Source organism: Stegodyphus dumicola, chromosome 2 (assembly GCF_044657685.1).
Source record: "Stegodyphus dumicola isolate Sdum_Otavi_A_Nest chromosome 2, ASM4465768v1".
NCBI classification, from domain to species: Eukaryota; Metazoa; Arthropoda; class Arachnida; order Araneae; family Eresidae; genus Stegodyphus; species Stegodyphus dumicola.
In genome coordinates, this window is record NC_140769.1 from 47,323,457 (window position 1) to 47,348,607 (window position 25,151).

General features: G+C 32.6%; 1 protein-coding gene across 1 annotated transcript in view; it reads right to left on the reverse strand.

Moving 5' to 3' along the window:
• Positions 1-25,151, reverse strand: part of LOC118193620 (agrin-like) — a 777,240-nt gene that overhangs the window by 128,185 nt on the left and 623,904 nt on the right. The window contains exons 5-6 of the mRNA XM_085810647.1: positions 12,296-12,511; positions 617-832 (exon numbers count right to left, since the gene is read on the reverse strand). Of these exons, the coding sequence (XP_085666773.1) occupies positions 617-832; positions 12,296-12,511 (432 nt within the window). The remainder of the gene's footprint in view (positions 1-616; positions 833-12,295; positions 12,512-25,151) is intronic.

Sequence of the window (25,151 nt, forward strand, 5' to 3'; positions counted from 1 at the left end):
AAGTACTGCAAATCTTTTGCTACAGAACACAAGTAAGTATGTTAATTATATACTGCGTAAAGATTAATGAAGTATATTCATTAGAATTTATTTTAGGAGATCTGGCGTAAATGAAAATTTTCACTAAAATTTTACTAAATATTGCCTATATTTGAAAAATTAATGAAACGTTCTATAACATTCCATTTAAATTCATAGTTCTATATCCCATCTTACTCAATAACATGTGTGTTTAATTAAAATTTTATGTATTTAAAAAAAAGGGCTCCCTATGGAGGCATATATATACCTTATAGCCATCATTTTAACTTAATTCTGATCATTACGAAGATTTTCCCTACTTATTATTATCATAAAGGAAACAAATGCTTATGAAAGAGCTATACTAACGAAAGTTAAATCTAGTAAATATTTGAATACACCCATAAACCAGTTTAGCTTTTCAGATAATCATTAAAATTATGCAGTTTTTGCAATCATAGTTTTAAATACTTTACTTAATGCAATAGTGTTTAACTATCAAGCTTTTTAAGTTCAGTTTTTACTGCAGACATACTCACTTTAATTCTGCTATTAAAAATCATCCTGGACTATTTATAAATAAGTCCGTACTTACCACATTCTCCAATATGAACAACCGAGACATGCTTCATTTGAATGCAAGCATTGCGTTGCAGTTCACAGTCATTGCTGTACGTCTGACCGTCCGAGCCACATACAGGTTTCATTATGGATTCACAGCTCGGTGGACACTGACAGCTTGCAATACCATACTTGTTGATATCGCACTCTTGGAAAGGACCGCACATTAAATTCTCGCACGGATTTTTACCTGGAATATTAGATGAAAGAAATAACTTCATTTAATTAGAAATTAGTCATAATGTCAAACACATTAAAGACAGAAAATAAAAATTTAATAAGTAAAATTTACAGAAATAATGACTCTCGATTATCTAAGGGCGATTTAATAGCGTTACGATTTAACTGGCCTCTGCCTGAAAAAAGTTGCTGAGAGAAAACAAAACAAATCAGCTTGAAACAAAACTGTGTACGGAAATTATAAGCGGGAAAAACTTCCAGTCCTAACAACAGTGATTATAGACGATATCAATGTATTTGAGATAGTTTTTAATCCACAACAATATGCAGCTTAATTACACATAACTCAGATTATATAAACCTTGATAAATTATTAGTTTAAAGTAAATTGTCCAGTCATACAAATTAATCAATGCAAAATCTTCTGTTTCAGATTGACTCTTATCGAAATACAAAAGGAGTTTAAAAAAATACTTTGACTCTTTTATTACGAAATGGACTATTTTAGTTTCGAATACAAATTAAATTTACAAATCATATTAAATTATTCTCCAAATAAAACTACTCAAATATACAACCAAATTTATAGAGTCATTAGGTTATATCGATAAAGAAACGTGAAAAGTGTGCAAATCAATCACAGGGATTCGAAGTCTGAATTTTCCGAATACGCATCGAGTGTGCTTTCAGTTGAATCATGAAGGCATGCAGAAATGAGGATGAAAATAAATACCTTACAAGCATTCTCTTTTAACCCTTATTAAACCGAAGCCTTCGCTAACCTGTATGCTGAAAATACCGAAACGCCCGTCCCGTCTGTTTCCTCCTCAGGACATCCTTTCTTCTTCCTAACAAAGAAGCTTCCACTAGCCTTTTTGGTCAAGCTGTGTGCAATAAATTATTAAATGCATTTAGGGAAACTGCACCTATTACTGCATACCTAATGGGTAGAGAAAAGAATAACTTCGCAATTTCGGCCGCTTCAGACGGATGTGATCGTTTGAATGAAAGACCATATCGAGCGTTTTAGCTTCAAAGGGTTAAAGGACGACTTGGGATTAAGGGACTCAATCGCCAAATTTTGGAGGCGACGAATTATCATCCACCACCTTTTAGTTCGGGCGTCACTTGTACAGTCTTTCAATGTGAGGAAAATTAAGAAATCCGCAATTGCACTCTCCCTGGAAAGACAATTGCAGATTTCTTAATTTTCCTTAAATTCGAACTCCGGACCTCCCGAATACGCGCCAAACATGATTTCATTTACACCAGGAAGGCATGCCGAAAAGAGAGAAAATATTTGTTAAATTATTAATTGCATTTTTGTAATGCGTACTAGTCCTCTCTGATACGTTTTAATGAATTGCTACCGCATTAACTGTGGATACCGGCACCATTTCGATTTACGTTCAGCCCCGAGTACCATTTCGATTTACATCTTGAATGCAATTTAGCAAATGTTACATGATTGTCATATTAAAATGTATACCATCCAATTCATGTTAGAAAAATTCATATATTTATCCATATATGCATAACTGAATAAAAATTATACCCATCAAATCTTTCCCTTTAAACACAATGCTTCTCTTGGCGGAAGAATATGTTTATAATTAATATTACAAAGCTAGGCACAAAATTACGCCACGTTAATTCTGCTTTGCTTTTATGCAACTGAGAAGTACGAATCTAAAGTAACTAAATTAAGACACTCGATTACATGTGGATATTTTAAAATACTAGAAGCAGCAAACTTAGAAGAATTCCTTCCTCCTTTCCGGGAAATAGTTAAATTTACTCTTGGTAAATTTAAAAGTTTACTTTAACGGAACTCAGAGTGTGCAGAACAGATTTAGGCTTCTCTTATTTATCTACGTTTATCAGTAATTTGTAAAAGCTGCGTCAAACTATCGATCCACACCTTTATGAAAGCTTGGGGAGGGAAGTAAATTCCATTAAATATGTAATTACTTAAGCTACTTGCTAAGTGTGCTTATTTAGATCACGTCGCCTGCAAATTTGTTTTATGCTTCAATACGTTGAGTAATTAACGCGGAGTTTAAACGTGTAAAAGTTGAAAAATATATTCCAATTTTATCACCGGCCTTCTTCTTTTTTAAAACTGGATCCTGGGAAAAATGGCACTGAATTGATGAAAACATACGTATATTTTAAAATTTGTTAATTATTATTCAAGCAATTAAATTTAAACGTTTTTATTATAAAAACATAAACATATAACCTATTTCAAGTCCACGTTTTGTGTTTACGTTTGAACGCCAGTGAAAATGAATGGAGATGAATCTGATCGTGTTCAGCTTGCTGTTTGTTTATTCAACATATTCTTGACTGCATGTCCATTAGTAAAGCTTGAAGGTTTTATTATATAAATAATGTCAAAATAAGTGTAATTTATTGTTCTAATTCTTTTCCTTACGTTTCTTGAGCTATTTAAAAACTTATTATTTCTCAATATCATACATTTTCTAAGTTAAATTTACCTCTTATATGTTGCCACACTTTTATCATTCGGCCGACCAACAGCGGAATGATTAAAGAATGAAATACTAAACATTGATAGTTCGTATTTAGGATCGGAATCGAGGCGAACGGGCTGAGTGCATGGGCGTTTTCGTTGGCTTTCCCTATATGTAAGGTGTATTCGAGCTAGTTTCCTTTAAAGTCCTCCAAAAAGGCGTCATTCCCCTTAGACAGATGATCTTAGTGTGTCTTTCCATAATAACCTAAATCAAACGAACCTTTCGTCATTCATAAAAAATATCTATATTTGTAAAAGTTTGACTTTTATTAGATTACCAAATACATAGTTCTTATGTCTTATTGAGTGTTAAACATGATCACGTTAAGCGATTATATTTAGTTCTTATGTGTTGTTCTTTAAGGTGACCTTTGAAAATTTAAATCTATATTATGTGATATTATGCTCGATTTATTACATATTGTGTGAGGCAGATACAAGCAGAAGTATTTTAAGGCTTAAGGCACGTATCAAAATTTAATAAGCATTTCAAAATTTCGATGTAAGGATCTCTTCAAGCAATTTCTCGGTATTTGTGGTTTAGCATTTAAAATTTTTAGCAATATTATCATTCATATGTTGTCATCGGATGAATGATGTTCCGCCTCTCTATATCTTTATAGTCATTTGTCATTTATTATAATTAGCAAGTCGCTTATTGTAATCAAAATGCTACAAGATGAATTTCTTTCTAACCGAAGTGAAATAGTTGATATACAAAATGATGTCACAAAACTGTATTCAAAGAAAAAAAAATACATCCACAGTTTTAATGAAGGTACTTCGAAATGCAATGATGAATAGAAAAATAAATATTAATTTTTAAATGACAACTGCAAAGTGCACGGCGTAAATACTTTCAAAAATCTATATTGAATGTGAATTCCTTCCAGCAAGCAGCATATCTATGGAAAACCTTATAGGAACAGTGAAGGCGAAATATAGTACCTCCATGAAATAAGCAGAGTAATATAACAAATGTAAAAGTAAATCACTCAGCTATCTACGAAGCCTATCCTTAGTGATGCACTTCATTTGATAAATACCTGTTCTGGAAATACGTCTCAGAAAAGCGAGTAAAGAACCTTTTCAAGCATGAAAATATTTAAGTAAATGATGAAACAGATAAAGTTGAAAAAAAAAATTCCTATTCATCTCCAACTAACATAAAATAAATATTTTCATCATTATATAATTATCATCATTAATTTCCTTATTATATGATTATAAAATGACGAAAAAACTTAATCTGCAGCACTGATGACCGATTCGAAAATGTTAGGAAATATATATGCAGTGTATGCAAAATATTCTGAAAAAGGTGGTGATGAAAATTATCTTGATTTCCCTTTTAGAGCTGAAATGAAGAAAACGCTCATGTTACTGCTCATGCTCAATAAGATAAAATCGTTCTGAATAGTTCAATCAGATAAATTACAGAAAAATACGTATACGAACTGAATGAAATACTAGGCATATAAGTTGAATTTATTTGTACTGACACAGCCCAATGTTGATGACTTAGCATTATTTAAATTTTTATTCCTAATGATCGTCTTCTAAAATATCTATAACTGCATGCTATTTTCGCAGTTTTTTTTTTTTTTTTTTTTTTTTTTTAATTCCTTAAACTACAATGATATTTCTGGGAAAGATTTTTTTATAGTTTCGTTTTCGTGGCATCATTAAGTTATTTAAAGTAGTTATGAATAAATGTGATTTCACTAAGCATTTTTTATTTATATATTAATTGCCTTATTGAAAGACAAGCATTAAAGAGATTTCTGTTAGCGATGAGTACTAAACATAAGCTAAAAACGTTTTCCCCATTAACAGAGAGATAAAATGAAAAATCTGCGCACATTTTTCAACACAAAAATCGAATTCACACAACCACAAAACACTCATTCAACACAAAAATCGAAAATTTTTGTGTTGAAAATTTTCAACACAAAAATTTTTTTGTGTTTCAACACAAAAAAATTATTTTTTCTATTATGATACTAGGTTAATAAATGTTTTTCGGCAAAGATTGTTTTCAGGTCAGTCTGAATCTGATTCCAAACATTGTTTACTCAAAAGTCTTTTCACTAACAGTGACATTCACATATGTATGATCAGTCTGTAGAGACATTAGGTTATTTCGAGGCATGAGACATGAAAAATGAGCAATGTCCTAACCGAAACTCGAACCACGGACCTCTTGAATACACCCCGACTGTACTGGCCATTATATCACGAAGGCATGCTAAGAAAGTGGGAGAAATACCTTATATACTCCCCCTTTGAAAGGGCTGATGGGAATTAGGGGACCCAATCGCCAAATCCTGGTGGTGGAGAATCATCATCCACCACCTTTTTTAGTTTGGGCGTCACTGTAGAGACATTAGGATTTTTGACGCTGAGAGATGTCAAAAATTAACAGTGCCCTCACCAGGACTCGAACCACGAACCTCTCGAATACGCACCGAGTGTGTTGGCCATTATATCACGAAGGCACGGTAAGAAGGTGGGAGAAATATCTTGTAAGTTATTTCACTATCTCATCACCAAGCACATTGTCCAGGGTGCACTGTAAAATGCAACCGATAATAACAAGAGAGAAAGTCCTGAAACTGGCGAATACCTTGAGGTACAAATTTGAGGGACTTATGCCCCTTTTTCCCTTCTACTAACTACACACGAAGACTCAGTTCAGTAGCATTTTAAGGGTTTTTATGTCGCAAAGACAAATACCCAGATCTTATCCACGATTCGAGCCCAGGCCCAAGGCTATAGCTACCTACTCTTATACCCTATGCAAACAGAGCAGTATTTAGCCTACATAAAATGAACTGTAGGTTATTTTTTTTCCGACTGCAGGTGATATTTAACAAGCAGTACAGTTTTTCACGTAGCTTACCCATTTATTTGTGAATGGAATAATGCTTAGATTCAGTTGAAGAAATTCCAGCAATTTAATGAAGCCTGTGCATAACTATATGCTCAGGTACAGCAATTTAATGAAGAATGTGAAATTAGCGAATAGTAAATTAGTGAACTATGAAAGCAAGACAGACAGTCTCGTTCTGTTATGCTGAAAAATATCCAAGACACTAATTTCACTGTTTATATATTCTTTGTCAAGCTATAAAAGGTTCGAGAAAAAATAGTGCGTTTTGTTTTTCAGTCTTTCTTTGCATCTTCTATAACTGTAGAAATATCTGTATGTGTGTGTTTATATTATATATACTCGTATATACATACATAAAAGTAGCCACTGATTTATACACATTTATATGGAGAAGTGATTAATTACTATGAAAATGTTGAAGTTAAACATATAGAGAACAGTGTTTGTTTCAGAATACACTTATCAACCTAATGAAATGTTTCTATATATAATATATATATGATGTAAGAATTTAATAGAAACTCTTCTGTTCTGGTGGAAAAACAGATATATGTTTCATAGACATGTTTAACATGTTTCTCAAACATAGACATGTTTGATGGAAAAACATAGATATGCTTCTTTTAACTGCTCATGAAAAAGAGTAAAAAACACATGCAAATAAATTTAATAAGATCTGTCATCGAAATCAATTTATTGAGTTCAGCAAGAAAATGGAAAAGCTATCAGACAATGAGGAATAGATCCTGCACATTTTGTTAAAGACTATAAAAAATTGGTAACCCAAAATTATAACTTAATTAGGAACAGCCCCATAATTCTTCAATTTAATTTATGTACCTCCCCTTTCTGTTCTAAATCGTTTATAACAATTTTTCCAGACTGTGTCTTTCCGTTTCATACTTGCTTAAGTAATTCTTTTGCATTCTGGATGGCCCTCATCCAATCGCAACTCAAAATTGAAACAAAGAACACCAAGTCTATAAACACCGGCATTACTGCTTGCGCAGCCCCCCTTTTTATTCCTTCTTTGCCTTGCTACCAAACACGCATAGTTTGCGCTTCATCCTTTGTCTAAGAAGATATAAACTTTATAGGATTGTGAGGGACATAGCGCACCCATAAATGATGTGTGAATCTGTTTATGCGTGTCAAAGCTTGTTCTTTTACGGAAATAAACTTATGTGTTTAAATCAGTAGCGATATTAAAAAGGTTTTCTTCTCCGTTCTCTCATTTGAAATACCCACGCAGCTGTTTTTCTAAGATACCTACAGGATTAATGTTACATGTAAGGTTAAAAAAAAAAAGACCGTAAAATCAAAATTATAATTTAAATTAGCAATTGCCCTATTATTCCTCATAAATAAAATATCAAACAACCATCGGCCTTCTCTAGGCAGTCAATCAATTAGAATTGCATAGAATATATTAAAGTAGAGCCATGAAGAACGTATATTTTGCTAAAAATCGCTATCTTATAGAGATTCTTTCCCTTAAGTAAAAACTGCCAATCAGTAAATATAAAAAAGAAGTTTTACTCAAGTAGCAGCTCTTACTGAGAAAATTCCTGAATCTTTGTCGGAAAAGTTATTTCGAGTAACTTTTAAAAAAAAAATGTATGAGGTTATATTAGATACTTGAACGGGAGCGGACTAAACAGAAAGCCAGTTAAGAATAAATTGATGGAAAAATACACTCTACGAAATGAAAATAAGGAATTTTGTTAAGGACAGCTGATATAAAATTCTTAAACGCATTCTTCTGTACCTAAAATCAGCAGCAGTGATCTTTGAGTGGATGAAAGTAAATTACCCACTTTCGTTATTTTGCAAGAGATTAGGGCAGTAAGAAGCTATGGCAAGGCTCATCTTCTCCGTTCACGATTTTTTACCTTACATCCTCAAATTGCTGTCACTTTTCAGTCTAAGATTGTCACTATGCTTCTCTCGATCTCTCTTTTCCCTTTTTTAAAGCAAAGTTTATCTCGCAACCACTCAGTTTAATCGGCGATGAAGCTCGTGAAAATAACACCATACCATAATGTGCATTTTAATTTTATATATTTGTAAGCGCTTGTAAAATAAATTACTTTGCTGTGGAAGACCAGAAATGTTTCCTTTCTACCAGAAGCAATATTAGATGGATTTCAGAAAACATACAGGTATGACAACATTCAGGTAATGCGAAGAGAAAAAACGCGTGAGAAAAAACACGAAAGCAGCCATTGTGTTCTCTAGGATGCTATTTGAACGATATTTAAAATGGCACACAGCCATTACCTTTGTGTGAGATATTAAAAGTCTTTTCATTTCCTTATAGGTCATAAAATTTCAAAGTGTGTAATGGTTATCAATCCTGCAACTATTTTCAAAAATGGCTATTTAAATTTCAAAATCCTCATCTTATCTTCTACTCACTGATTTTTGCGGTACAGTGCAAGCGTTTCCATAGGAGGCTTATATATCCCAAAATAACTCATGATTTTAGAAGGCAGAGTAAATTTTATTTCATGAACTGTGCAGGAAGATCAAGAGGTACTAGCCTGTTTCACAACGAAAACCCAAAAGTAACTCGAAAATCGCCGAAATGATTAAGAGAAAGACCAGAAACCATTTAAGAACTATTAAATTCCAGTAGTATATTTAAGATACCAGTTTTTATTAAGGGCTCGGATGTCTGCGAGTTCTAAAACAATTTTTGAGATTTTGTGAAAATCAAATTTTGTCCATGTAAGTCAAATAAATTCAATACTTTCAGATTATTTTCTTGTTAATTCTCTATGGTAATTGTATTTTTTTGACCGAGGAGCATCTACAAGTCGTGAAGACACTTTTAGTAATTTTTCTGGAAGATTACAAACTTTATAAAAATCGAAACGCTATGAAATATTGTATCTGAAAATTTCATGTATTTTTGATGTATGTGTCAAATAAAAATTTAATAGGTAAAAGAAAAAGAAAAAGTTGTCATTATTTATTCTTAAATTTTGTGCGAAATGGAAAGTTTTCTTAATTAGCTTATTTTTAGTTCAGTAAGTTATTAAGTGGTAAATTCACACATATTAGAATTATTTAAAATAAATGTCAAACTAAATATTTAGCTATCAATAACGTTTTAACTCCAAGCGTAACCAACAGAAATTTATTGCAGATGCCAGCCTCTAGATTTGGAAGAGAAAATAAATATAAATTTGAATTATTTTCTGTGTGCCATTATTATTACTTTTTAATGCACATTTTAATAAATATTTCGCAAACAAAATTTAAAATTTAATTTCAAAAAATGCTTTTCTAAAATACCGATTTCCTTTTGATTGAAAAAATTAATTAAAAAATAAAAAAGGAAACCGTTATCTGCTTTTAGACTGCACATTCGGACTCCATGTAATTTCAGTTTGAAACCGATTAATATGGCGTAAATCGATATCATGCAATGGAAGTGACAGAAACGGACTGGTTCAAAAATGCAAATTTCAGTTTAAAAATGTACAATATAATGCTTATATAGTTAGATAATAGTTACTTTTATATTGCTTTTTATTCGGTATATTTTCAATGCTAGTATAAATACCTGTTAGAGAGATTTTAAGCGCCTATCGCAAACATGAAGCTTCATAATATGTATCGTAAATTTGCCATTTTTTTGGTAATAAAATCGCCAGCCATTGATACAAATACTTGGATGAAAGTCTGGTCACAGCACACAATCCGAAAAATAGATATTCATGTAAGGAACTCCACATAACTCTTTTTCAGAACCGTAATTCTTCTTTAGATTGGGGCGAAAACTACGACATTAATCTGCTGACAGCTATACATGATCTATACGTCGCATGGGATGCTGTGAAAGAAAGCACAGTTAGTAATTGCTTTCCTCATGCTAAATTAATGCACGCCAAAGAGAAGATACATATCGAAGAATGTGACGATATTGATACAGCTTTTCCCTGAATTCAATAAAATTAAATGCGATAACGTTACTTTTTCTGATTATGTAAAGGTAGATGAAACCTTGGAAGTCTATGGAAAACTGAGCTACGATGGCATAATAAAAACTATACGAGAAAATGAAAAGAAAATACCTTAGTGGATTTCAGACGTGAATGCAGAGACTGTTAAACGTCCAAATGATCAAACCAAAATGAACTCCATAAAAAACTTTGAAAGTATTTATTCAGATCGAACCTTATTCTGAAAATGACTTCAAACGTTTACTTCAAATCGAATAGCTGGCTGAAAAATTTAGGTATCATAAGCATAATTAAACATTTATTTTAAAATGTATTCATATTTTTAATTCTCGAAAGTGTAATTCATATTTTTAATTAAAGTTTACTTTCTACTGCATATCTTCTGCTTCATTTTATGATTAAGGTTACACTTAAAGGTATTAGTACTGCTGCGTTTTTGTACGAGTTCGTGGATTTGGAGCGATTGACGACAACACTTGATGAAGAATGAAAACACAGTTTATTAAGCCAGTATTACTTAGGGCAGCTCCAAAAGCACGTTTACAGTCGTCGAAAAAACTACGACAAACACGCTGAAACAATCAGCAATACAGTCTTCAGGCTATCAGGCTGTAACGGTGAAGACAGCTTCACAGCAAAGCACTAGAGTACAGCTCCCGACACTGTCGATCGCTCTCGGAGCTCAACACACTCAACGACACACTACTATATACTAGACTGACGATCAACTCGATATACTAGACTAGACTCGAGATCGACTCAGAGACTCTGACGAGACACACTCTTACTGCCCCGTACAGGCAGGGTTTATATAGCTTTTGGCCTGCTTTCGAGAGCATTCTGGAGCAAACCGTTAAGAACTCAGTGTAGAAGTTTTTCCATCCTTCTATGGTATATCGCCATATTTGTCTCCAAATAGGGCTATATCACCAAATATGACAACCCTGCTCTCGCATGCTATTTTCTTGAAACCTTAAACCTGCTTTGCGGGGAAGCTATCTTAATGCAGCTGGATATTTCGTAACAATATGTTTCATTATAGATAATATAGTATAATATATTTTCTGGGGTATACATACTAGAAGATTTTACTTCTTCAGTGATACACTTTTGAAGTCGGATAATTCGAATTCCTTTCCGAGAACCTGAGTTGAATTAACGAACGTCCACTGTACATAGCGCATTTTATGTACTAAGAAGTTATCTTGGAAGATATAGCTGCAAATTTTATTCTTCATTTGATCTGTTTTTAAAAAAGTAATGAATTCCGTTTTTAAATCTAAGCTGCAAAATGTGCGCTGTAATTCTTTAATTTCTTTATCCGAACATTTTGAATCTGCTGCCGTTATTTAAAAGACGCAGTTATTATTAGAAACATCACAACGTTGCAAAAAATCAACCAGAAAGACCAAGATGTAGAGATATGATTGCTAAAAATGAAAGCCAGAAACGTTTAATGTGAAACTTCTGAATGTATTCTTTCTTATTTTAAGTCATTTTACAGCGTACAACTTCAAAAATAGTCTCTGAATGATCTTTGAAATAAATTCACCTAAAATGGTAATTGAAAGAAAAATCCATTTACTGGCAATCATAGAAATAACATTTGGGAATGCTTATTTAAATATCTTCAAAGCTCTTTGTCTAATAGCCACATTCGCAAATAATTTTCCTGATGAAAATCGCATAGCAAGCATCAGTTAGCTGGCACCTCTAAAACGATAAACGCTCTTGTCCTCTGACACAAATGTTCTGTGTAGATCATCTTCAGAGTTGCTGGATTATACTTCTGTTAACATCATATATAAATAGAATAATTAAAAAACCCGATTAAGGAATATTTTTATTGTTATATCGGTTTTGATTGCTGTTTACGGCTATTTTTAATAGTTTTAAAGCGGTCACGTATTTCATAATGAAGATAAGACTTTGTTTGACATCTTAAGTTATTAAGTATAACTTGTTCTATTCTATTTATCTGAAAAAATGTAAATAGTATACCAGATTCCTGATAATAATTATTGTCAGGTTTTAGCTTATTTAAAAGGTATATGTTTAATGCTAATTTACCTGTACTGCATTCTCCAGCATACACAACTCGAATATTTTTTCGAGATTTGCAAGCTTCTACTCGCAGTGTACATTCGTTAGTATACGTCTTTCCATCTGATCCGCATACAGGTCTCAGATCTTCAGAGCATTCGCCGTTGCATCGACAGAGGGCATTTCGATTTTCATCCAGTTGACAGACTTGAGAGTTTGGACATTCGACTCCTTTGCAAGGATCTAAAAACAGAATAAAAGTAATAAATAATAAAAACTTTCGAAGAAAACGTCTCTTAAGATAAATTCATCTGTAAGACACATTTTAATTTAAAATGTAATTTGATATCCAATACAATCTGACTTTTTCTTTGTTTATTTATCATTTTAATTTAGTTATTGTTTTTTAATAATTTTTAGCCATTTGCAGTAATATTGTACGTTGTTCATTCTCTTAGCGGTATAACTTAGTTGTGCATACCTCGTGGTATACTTTGTGGAACACGAGTTAAAATCAGAAAAAAAAAGTCAAAAAAACGCCAAAAAAAAATCTACAAACTGATAAAGATTTACTAACATTTAAAAATAAAATAACCTAAAACTTAAAGATTCCATCTTTCAAAATTTATATTAAAAAATCTGATGTCTACGCCACATGACTTCCTTGTACGTACGCAAGAAAGCCTCCATATAATTCAGGCGTCAGGTGTGTTATAATTGCAACCGCAGGATGACAAGGCAAAAAGAATGCAACAACTGGTTTCTCGCTCTCTTCCTGCTGCCGGAGTTCGGAGGAGCAGGACGGCCTTCTGGCTGTTCCTCTCCTGCCGATGCGATGTGCCATTTTTTTTCTCTTCTTCCTTGAATGCTGCCTGATGACACCATGGAACGTTTTGTAAGATTTTGGCTTGAAGGTACAACGCTAGAAAAGATTTCTCCAGAATCGTAGAATATTGCTTCTGTTAATAATTCTTTTTTCTAGCTACATTATCTTTTTAAGATGCCTTCGCTTCGTAAATAAGCCTTGCACACGTGTTTTCTCTTCTTCGATATAAAGACCAAATGTTATCGTTTACCGAATATGCTTATTGACGGCCCAATTTTTGCATGGTTCCGACTTCTCCAGAGCTTTGATTTCGTACTGATGGAAGAACAATGACTTTGATAACGATGAGCTTAGCATTATATTAGTAATGTGCATTAAGTCACGTGTCGCATATTCCGGGTGTCATTTTGTTTAAGTATTTTGGGTTCGCCTGTCTGGCAAACATCTTCTCATTTAATCGTCAGTGCTTATTCATATATAGTGGTAACTTTATTTTGATCTTACATTTCCCTTAATAGATCAAGATCACCCATTTCTATTCCCACATTTTGTATGTATCTATAGGTTATCGCGGAAACAACGCGATCTAGTAACCATTAAGAAATTCATTTTTATTACATGAAATCCATTTTCTACCACATTTTATTACATTTAATCAATTTTTTTACCTCATTTGGTGCCTTCATTCTCCATCACATCTAATTCAATTTAATATTACAGTATGGAATATTAAATTATGTGCATTTTTTCTTGCATTTCATTTAAACCTATTGCACTCTTAAAAATTCACTATATTTGTTTACCACAGCGACACTCTGACGCCAGGTTCACTTAACAGCTTTATATTTCGTAATAGTTGCCACATGTTCTATTCAAATACTATAATAAATCTAAAACGATGTATAAAAGAAATTAAGCGAATAAAACAAAAAAGAAACAGTTTTTCCTCAGACAATTCAGTATTTTTCATTCAATAAATTCAGTTCTTACCTCCCGACAAGGTAAAAATACATAAAAACTCAAAATATCTATATTAAAAATTACGAAGTAAATCTTAAACACTTATTTCCTCGAATAAATTCCGGAATGAATTAAGCATGATTTAATTCGCAATAACAAAAGGAGGCGTTATCTTTGTCGTTGCGAAGCTTAGTTTTGCCTAGACTGGCAACAAATTCGTTATTTTTCCAAGTTTCAAATGTAAATAAATATGGCCGCCATCGCAAAAATAATTATGCTTAGCCACAATTAAATAACTTTAAATTGTTGATAACTCTAAAAATATTGCATGCAGATGTACTAAAGGAATACACACCTTAACCAGAAGATCAAAATAACATAATTCAATCATTTTTAAAGCAAAAAATGCTCAATTTATATATATAAGTATATATGTTATACTTATATGTTATAAGTATATATGTTATATATACTTATAACATATAAGAGTAAAGAAACTGAGATCACTGAGCCGGGTAACAGAGTGGATATATTTATCAAAATTTCAACGTTCTCAGGCTACTCGTTTCTGAGTTAGAGTACGTTTCTGAGTACGTCAAGATACGTACGTACGTGCAGACGCCACGAAAAAGTCTCTTTAGAATTTCTTTTAAATCAGTTTTATAATTTTTTTGGAGGAAAAGAGTCTTTTATTCTGTCCTAACGTACAAGTCGCTCAAAAACATCGTTAAATTGCATTCGATAGCGGTCAAAATGGATATTTTCGTTGAAATATGACGCCTAAAACGTTTCGCGATTACAATACTCGTACTTCCTTTTTACTTCGTACAAGGAAGTAAAAAGAGTTAAAAATTTAAATACTGCAACTGTTACTTTTTTTCTGTTATAAAAATTAATTTACTTTTTAAATATCTCTTCAGGTTGTAGAGTTTTATTTAGTATAAATTACAGTTAATTTTTAGTTAAAGTAACATTCCTTTCAATCTCGTTTTCACACACGTTTTCTTGCCGGAATATTAGTAAGTTAGCGCGTGTGTGTTCAGATGAGGCAGAAAAAAGTGCCATGTAAGGGTAGATTTTGAATGGTGATTTTAGCTACTTAAGGAGAGAGTGTTATGCATGCTTGAAGGTAACGTTGCTGTTTTGAATTACTAGAGATTAGATTCTGTAACGTTGAGTGCTTCTAGTAATTAGGCTTGTTTCCGCAAACTTCTACGAGCCACAGCCTTCCTGCGCATTACATTATACTGTAAGCCGTTAGGCTATATTTACGACATTTCATTTTAAATTCATCGTTAAATATATTGAGTGAATAAAGGGTTCTTTACAACCTTCTTCTGAAATTAAGACACAATAACACGCCGAATAAATACTAATTCAGAAGTCAAACAACAAAAATCAGCGTTATATTTACCAAATTTTCACAGGACTAGTTTCGATGGTTTTACCGAACCACCATCTTCAGCTGCAAAACCGCAAATGAACCAGATAGGAAATAATGATTAGATAAGATAAGAAAGCCTGGACAAGAATAAGCAAGTGGCGCCATCTGTTGGTGAAACCACCAACAGATGGCAACAGATGAAACCAGAACTAAAACATAATTTCTTTAAAGGCCGAAGGCAAATTTGGATTGGAATTAGGATCGTTAACTAGAACAGAAAGATTTTTATGAATGTGAAATGCCTCTAGAAAATCCAGTTCTCCAATGGAAGATGTTTTTTGAATAATTTTGGCAGCAGAAAAACCGAAAGTGTGGTTTTCGGACCAACAATGTTGAGCAACAGAAGACTTCTGTGTTTCCTTTTTTCTAACATATGCCTCATGTTCCTTGACGCGAAATTTTAAGGCTCTCTTAGTTTGGCCAATGTAAATTAAACCACACTGGCAAGGAATCCTATAAATACCCCAGGAATTAATTTCCGGAATGGGGTCCTTGAGTATGGAACTCGGAATTTTATTGATGGGAGAATAAACAACCCGAAAGTTAAATTTCTGCAAAATATGTGCAACTTTATAGCTAATTGATGGAAAGAAGGGAATGACAACAGAATTTTTATAATCTCCTAAAACAAGAGTGTGCCTTTTAGTGTGTTGAGATGAGAATTTTTTAACTGCTTGATTAATAATGTTGGGTGGAAAGCCCCTGTCAATAGCTATTGCTTTTAAATAATTTAGTTCTTCATCAAGGGCTAGTTTGGAGGAGCAAACTTGAAGAGCACGGAAAACATAGGAATAAAATGAAGCTAACTTTTGTTTAGTCGGATGACATGATTTAAAGTGTGGTGGAAGGCAAACCGATGAAGGTTTACGGTAAACCGTAGTACTGAAGTTGGATGTGTTACGTGTGACCAGAATGTCGAGAAACGGAAGAGAATTGCAAGTCTCAAGTTCAAAAGTGAACTGAATAGCAGGATCAATAGAATTCATTGTTGAAAGAACTTTATTTAAATCATCTTTAAGATGTCTAGAAACCAGACTTCGCGAATTTCATTTCTCTTGCATCGAAATTGATGAGCTAATTTCTCTCACTCAACTCTGTTTGAAACAAACACATTTTGTTTTCCAAAATAAATATTACAAGCAAACTGAGGGATTAGCCATGGGAAGCCCCCTCAGTCCCATCCTGGCTGATATCTACTTGCATTATTATGAATCAAAATTGTTTGAAACTTTAAACTTCCCGGCATGGTTCCGCTACGTAGACGATACTTTTACTCTGTTTGAAGGTAACAAAAATGATTTAAATAAAGTTCTTTCAACAATGAATTCTATTGATCCTGCTATTCAGTTCACTTTTGAACTTGAGACTTGCAATTCTCTTCCGTTTCTCGACATTCTGGTCACACGTAACACATCCAACTTCAGTACTACGGTTTACCGTAAACCTTCATCGGTTTGCCTTCCACCACACTTTAAATCATGTCATCCGACTAAACAAAAGTTAGCTTCATTTTATTCCTATGTTTTCCGTGCTCTTCAAGTTTGCTCCTCCAAACTAGCCCTTGATGAAGAACTAAATTATTTAAAAGCAATAGCTATTGACAGGGGCTTTCCACCCAACATTATTAATCAAGCAGTTAAAAAATTCTCATCTCAACACACTAAAAGGCACACTCTTGTTTTAGGAGATTATAAAAATTCTGTTGTCATTCCCTTCTTTCCATCAATTAGCTATAAAGTTGCACATATTTTGCAGAAATTTAACTTTCGGGTTGTTTATTCTCCCATCAATAAAATTCCGAGTTCCATACTCAAGGACCCCATTCCGGAAATTAATTCCTGGGGTATTTATAGGATTCCTTGCCAGTGTGGTTTAATTTACATTGGCCAAACTAAGAGAGCCTTAAAATTTCGCGTCAAGGAACATGAGGCATATGTTAGAAAAAAGGAAACACAGAAGTCTTCTGTTGCTCAACATTGTTGGTCCGAAAACCACACTTTCAGTTTTTCTGCTGCCAAAATTATTCAAAAAACATCTTCCATTGGAGAACTGGATTTTCTAGAGGCATTTCACATTCATAAAAATCTTTCTGTTCTAGTTAACGATCCTAATTCCAATCCAAATTTGCCTTCGGCCTTTAAAGAAATTATGTTTTAGTTCTGGTTTCACCAACAGATGGCGCCACTTGCTTATTCTTGTCCAGGCTTTCTTATCTTATCTAATCATTATTTCCTATCTGGTTCATTTGCGGTTTTGCAGCTGAAGATGGTGGTTCGGTAAAACCATCGAAACTAGTCCTGTGAAAATTTGGTAAATATAACGCTGATTTTTGTTGTTTGACTTCTGAATTAACCTTCTTCTGACTTTCTGTGGTAATTAAAGATCTGTGAATAATCCTCATATAGTCTTTTAGAGCTCATTAGTTCATGCTCCCGAAAAGCGAATGAGAGACTCTATAAGATTTTTATTGACTACTTTGGCTTATCATACGAATGACCAACAGCCTTCCGGCTGACATCAGTATATCCTCTATTTCGTCTTAAATGATATCAGTTTTAGTAGGAAATTAGTCATAACTCTCCGGAAAGTCAGATTTATCTTTATTGTTATAAGGCATTTCTCCCGCCTTCTTGGTATGAATTCCCGGTGTGGTGGTTTGCACGCTGGGCGCGTATTCCAGAGGTCCGTGGTTCGATTCCCGGCGAAGGCTTTGTTCATGTTTCCTCTTTCCTGCTTCCAAAAAATACCTGATATCTTTACAGTGGAGCCCGAACTAAAAGGGTGTTGGATGATGATTCTCCATACCCAGGATTTGGCGATTGGTTCCCCTAAAATGCCCAGTCGCCGTTTAAAAGGAAAGTATATAAGGTATTTGTCCCGTCTTCTTCGCATGCCTTCGTGGTGTGGTGGTCTGCACACTGGGCGAGTATTCTAGAGGTCCGTGGCTCGATTCGTGGCGAAGGCGTTGCTAGTTTTCCAATCTCTCTTGATTTAAAAATAACCTAATGGCTCTACAAATGTAGTCTGGACTACTCTTTTTTCTTAAAGGGAAGTTTGCAGTATTTCTTTCAAATCAGTTAACACAACAGAATCTTGTCCATTGTATCCTTGGAGACTAAAGGATAGCTTTTATGTGATAAACTAGTGACGATATCATCTTGAAGTCTCAAATATTTTTGCAGGGTTGATTTGAAGATGGGAAACTACTACTGCTCGCGAAAAATAGGGAGATAAATGGTATTTTTACTGTACAGCTGAGAAGTCATCGTATGAATACTGTAGGTCTTAAGTGCATAACAATAATACTGAAAGGTTTTGAAAATAATCGGACTGTATTCTAGAATTTCAAACTGGTAATCATGTTTGGTAAAAGTTCGTTGCTTGACTGACCAAAAGCAAGACTGCAATAAATCATGGTTCCAAAAAAAGAAAAAAAAAAAAAAAAAAAAAAGCATTATATAAAGCGTAATTAAACGATGTGTGGCAACAGTTACACTGCGTGATGATAAAAAAATAGAATGGATTTTTTTATAGCAGCATTTATTCCCATTTAGATTTCATTAGTTATCATATTATTTTTCTTATTTGAACTATGGTGCTTCAGAAATTTCCTTGGCTGTCTTTTATTCCCGTCATTAAAACTTTTAACAGCTTCTGCTAAATTCGCAAAAAGCGATTTTTCAAGTTAATGTACTCCTTGCCGGAAAAAGAAAATAAATAAAAAATAAAAAATTAAAGGAAGAAAGTTAGCTAAGTATTCTCAGAATAGTCTGCACTCGGATAATAAATATAAATCCTTTATTCCTTATACACTGCCCGGAATCAGGCACTTGTTTTCCTGTCACATTAACAACATGGTCTCCTCAGTCATGCATAACATTTCTAAATGCATAATAATTAATGCTCGACTCAATTATGCGTAAACAAGTTTGTGCTATCATGAAAGAAATCTACGATAGTTTATTAGTCGCAGAATACTTTCTAGAATAATTTACAATTGTTCTCGGAGCAGAAAATCGATAAAAGCTCTGTTTTCCCGCTTATGTAGAACACTGCTGAAAACTACGTTTAGGTCAATGCAGTGTGCAAAGGAAATTTATTTAGGAAATTGACAGGTCCTGTAAAGATTAATACTAACTGCGCTGATAGATTAGCTGGCACATTCGTGTAAACGCAATCCAGCCATTAAAATAATTACAGCAGACTAAATTACAGTCGCCATCATTTCAAAACTTCTACAGCTGCATTCAAAGAGCAGTTGAGCAAAAATCGGAAAATTGTATTATTTTATATGTGAAAAGGCGCTAGAGCAGAGAGAATACTGCTATTTCGTATTCGTCAAAAGTGATTATTTTTATCAAGAATCAACTAAGAATGTAAATGTTTTTAATACAAACATTTTTTACAAAAATTGGGTTGCAGATGTAAGCAAGATATGAAATTACAAATGCTTTCCCCACAAAGTTTAATAAATGCCACAAATTGTAAAAATATTAATGATGATAATATTAATATAAAAAAAAAATCTGAAAGCTTTCAGATTTTACATTACTCCCAAAGAGACTTTTTTAACCTTTTGTGTGTTACCTTTATATATTAAATGTCATGTTTTTGCACTTAAATCATAAAATCCAATTCAACAGCAATATCACAAAATAATTTTAAAATGAACAGATATTTAGAGCTTCCGATACACAGTCTCGTTAGCTGGAAATAAAAATGTCTTCTTATCGTGCAGTGTTGCCATTGTTCGTTTTGAAATCGTTGAGTTTGTTAATGAAAAATTCGTTAAAATGTTACAAAATGGGAAATCGCTAATAAAACAAATTCTAAATTAGGTCTACCAGATGCCAATACTCGGTGGAAGATAGGGTTATTCAAAATTTGATGGCTCTGGGTACCGTTGTTTTATCACAATGCGAGAAACATGCATACATTTATGCAAATTCTTCATTATTTAATTTCTTTAAATATAACACAGGGTTTAAAGTTTTCAACGCAAAATGCCAAAATGAAATTAATAGCCTTTCTGTGCCAATGCCATTTAGCCCAATTAATAGTACTGCTGTTCTGTATAAATGTATGAATTATTTTTTATAATATTATTCTTAAAAATTCGTCTGACTGTGTGGTGTTTTCTGTCCACTGTTGGGATTGCGAGATGGTAATCCCACTTGCACAGAGGTGCTTCAGAAAGAGTTTATTCCTGTCATTCAAAGATTGCATAGGACTGCGCTTACAAATCACTATTTAATCCAAAACGTGACTCCCCCCATGGCTCAAATACCATTTTAAAATTTTTTGCATGAATATTTTCTGCATAGTGTCGTCACCCTGGATTATCTAATACATTGTGCTTGTGGGTCACTTTGTGGCATTTATGCTTAAGTGTCACTGACGAAATGTTATTCAGTTTAATTCCGTCCTGTCTACCTCTTCTCGTCACAAGGTTAGATCTTTCCAAACCTTTTGCATATTTACAATAAAGTGTAGAATTTTACGAATAGAGTGAGAGTTTGGCCTGTGTTTCGCTGACCTGCCGATTGAAGAAAACAGGCTGTTGGCGACGCAAAATCGTTTGTGCTGTAGATACTTTATAATGAAGTTAGATCTTTTTTGGTCAGCTTGCGTTCGTAGCTCTGTTTTCGCAGTTCAAATAAACCTGTCGTCTTTGACTAGCTTAGATTAAAACTGTTGAATTTACATCTTTTGCGAAAGAAGGAATTGAGTTTTAAACGAGGTCGAGGTTGGCTAACAAATTTGAGTTTGCATATTCTAAGCACTCGCAAGTGAGGTAGAACAAACTTAATTTATTTTAAATCTGTGTCTATTTATTTGATGGTTAGCTATCCTGGTGGTGATAATTCACCGTTCAGGACAAACGTAACATTTCATTTTTATGGTAATAAACATCGGAAAGTTATTTGGAACTCACAGCAGCTCGTACAGTATGAGAGACCATATGTACCATACGACCCCTAACACCTTAAACGAGCCGAAGACATATGTCGAGCTAAACGTTTGGCTGTTCTATCAAATGTTCTAACGAAGGTGGAGGCAAATTTTGCAACACGTAAATCTATTGATGCGTATGGCAAAATCACTGAACATTTGTTTAATGAAAGCCATTTCTCATGCATTGTAATTAGCCTAGTTTAAACTATTCATGATTCTTTGTTCCTATATAACTATACTATTTACAGGAAGGTTTTTAACGCCTAATAGGGTCCTACACAGCTTCAAGATATTAATAAATGTACACAACACATCTATGCATAGACGTATGAAAAGTAATCAAGATTCATAACAGATATTGGAGATATTCTTTGTGAACAAATTTTATTTCCCGCTTACTCTCGATTAAATCATCTTTTGCGATAATTTTGCAAAAATACTTTACTAAATATTTATTGTATTACTATATTTTATTAAATATTAACACTCCGGCATGATACCAAAATTTCATCTACCTTCAGTAGCAAGGCAGACGCAGACAAATCTGTTTTATTTACATATTTAAGAAAAGTCTACAAATAACTTTTAGCAAAAATTCTTCTCAAGTCTCTAGGGCAATAAGAATTGTTTTGCGCTGAACAAAAATTAAACGTATTTGATTTTATTATTACTAAGCTTTCAATTATTAATTGATTATTAAGCTTTCACTTATAGAACGCAGGACAAGAATTTCTCATGTTTCGCTAGATTTTGGAAGCAGATTTGAATGAGAACTTATTTGATGCTCCTTATTGTTATTGTTATAACGGAAGACAAATTTTCGTTTATTTTAAAGGAATCAAAATTATTCGGATAATCCTTTTAGGAAGTAAGAATTTTAAAAATTTAAATCGATGAAAGTCTTAATCTGTTAACAATAAAGCCCCATTAGTGGGATACGCATTTCCCTAGTAATTAATACAAAGTTAATAATAAAAATTTTGTAAAAATTTCAGCCCTTATACTTAAATCATAATAAAGAATTATACCATCTACAATTTTTCGCTTTTCTAAAATTAATTGCTACTTGTTTTCAAGTTTCAGTTGTTGACAAAAAGTAACAATTTCCACATGTCTCATTTTTCTTGTGTCGACAGTGTTATAAAATGAGACGTTTATTTCAATAACCCTCTTCAAAATATCTTTTGTATTTTAGCATTCAAATTCAAGAAAGAAAGAAGAAAATGAAAGAAATTAAAGAATCATTTAAAGAAATTAAAAGAATTCTTTAAAAAACCATCCGTGTGTTTCTTTCTGCAAATAAAAAAGTGAATGTAAACTAGTTGTTCAGATCAAGGTTCACTGTTGTTCAAGATCAAGATATGCAATTATTTATATTTCCTTTTTCCAGTAGAGAGTTTCAGAAGAGTAGCAGTTTCTGCAGAGAGGCATACTTTAAAGTGTATTATTAAACTAGCTATAAATATTAAAAAATAAAAAATCACAGTTTCGTAGTAAGACGATATTCAAAAACAACTTTTAACATTATACACTTTTAAATACAAGCACATAGCTTCAGTTTTTAAAATAATTATGTAATATTTTCCATAAATATGATATATTTCAGAATAAATCAGAAGGGCCTTTACCAAAGAGTTTACTGAATAGATGAATAACAAGATTGATTATTATTCTAAGTATTTTTTAAAAACTTTATTTTTTTTTTTTTTTTTTAATTTGGAAAAACGAAATTACTATATTCTTTGAATTTTAGCCTTTCGGTACAGAAAACTTTTACCACCTCAAACATTAACCAAAAACGATATGACGTTGAAAATAGTAAATTTATACATGAATGTATTCGACTGTCTTTAAGACCTTATTAAGATATAACATGTCAATCGATTTATCGCTTCTTCAAAGTTCTGAAATTTATTCTGATTCACCTGCTAGTCATCAAAGGAGGAGATTTTGCTCACACTATCCTTTTGAGTATGTACTTGTAATTTTACATTGCAATGTTCATATATAGCAAAAACATTCATATTCTTACACATTTATATCTGGTAGCTTTTGAGAAGTTACAAGATGGTGTCAGAAGCTGAAATCCCTTAGACTCTTCTATTCCAGATTATCCCACATGCTTCAAGAAAGCTTCGTTCAGAAGAAATTTATCCCATTTTCTATCCCAAAGTATTGCCATTTCATGGAATTTTATATAGTTTGATGCCCTGCCTATTCTCCTCAATAAAAAAGTCCAAAAACTTATAATACGTTGAGAAATAGAATTAATTTTAAGGTAAAATAACAAGCTGAACCAGTATTAATTTAGAAGTCAAACAACAAAAATCAGCGTTATATTTGCAAATTTTCACAGGACTCGATTCGATGGTTTTACTAAACCGTCAAACTCAGCTGCCAAAGTGCAAATGAACGAGATAATATATAATATTTGTCTCGTTATTTCTATCTTATCTCATTCATTTACCCTTTGGCAGCTGAGGATGATGTTTCAGTCAAACCATCGAAACTAGTCCTGTCAAAATTTGCAAATATAACGCTGATTTTTGTAGTTTGACTTCCAAATTAATAGAACTAATTTTGTTGAGTAGTCAGACTCTCTAGACATTTTCGTTGCTTTAACTAAAATTTTATAAACATTTCCCTATTTTATCTATTTAAGTAGTTTTGACAAACATACAAGTAAAATAATGGTTATGAATCGAACCAGAAAAATCGGAATCAGTTACTTCTCTTAAGCTTCTAATACTCGTATTTTATCTAATTCTAGACGGAATTTGGTTTCTCTGTTAAACACCAAAAGCGTTAGAAAATTATGTCAAAAAACAAATACAAGTATTATATACATGGACATCAAATATACACACAGTCTTAAATTGTTTTTTCAGCATAACTTGTTTAAAAATATGAACATGAAGAATGTGAGATGGTCCATGCTTATGAGAAGCAATCATTAACAGAGGCTACCTTTGCTAGAGTAAGCCACGTACCTTGTCCTCCCCTAACCTTAATCTTGCGGTTAAAGATAAAGCTTTAAATCCAATACAAATATATATATATATATATATATATTTTTTTTTTTTTTTAAAGAGGCGGAATATTTATTCAGCAAAATTTAAAGAGTTAGAAGCATCATTAATTGAATACTTTTTTTAAGATAATAACAGAAACCATCATTTAAAAGAAATTCTAAAATTAATCGATGTTATCAAAATAGATAGCTAATTATGACTATTTTAAAGTAAAGTGGAACTATTATGTTCTAAATAAAATAACTAACCTCTAGGCTAAAGATCAAATTTAATGACAATATTAAAAATCAATTGACATTTTTACATAATATTCTCTAACGAGTATATTATGCTTAATATTCTCTAGTAATTTCTTTTATTTCACTTTTTTCATAATATGAAATAATTAAATGGTATAGTTTTGCCCCAAAATGCCAGTAACGATAGCAAATATAAATTTGTTAGTAGTTGGTTTTGCATTTATTCCCCTTTGTTAATATTCCATACCTCTAATCAGTTTTCTTCGATTGATAATCAATTTCAGTTAAAATTATACGCAAAAAAATCATTATTGACTGTTCTTTTTTAATTAAAAATTCGGTTATATCTCTTCAGATTTATTTATTGATTAACTATGTATGTTCTTTTATACAATTTAACAGAACTTTTTTACAGCATTTTTTTCAA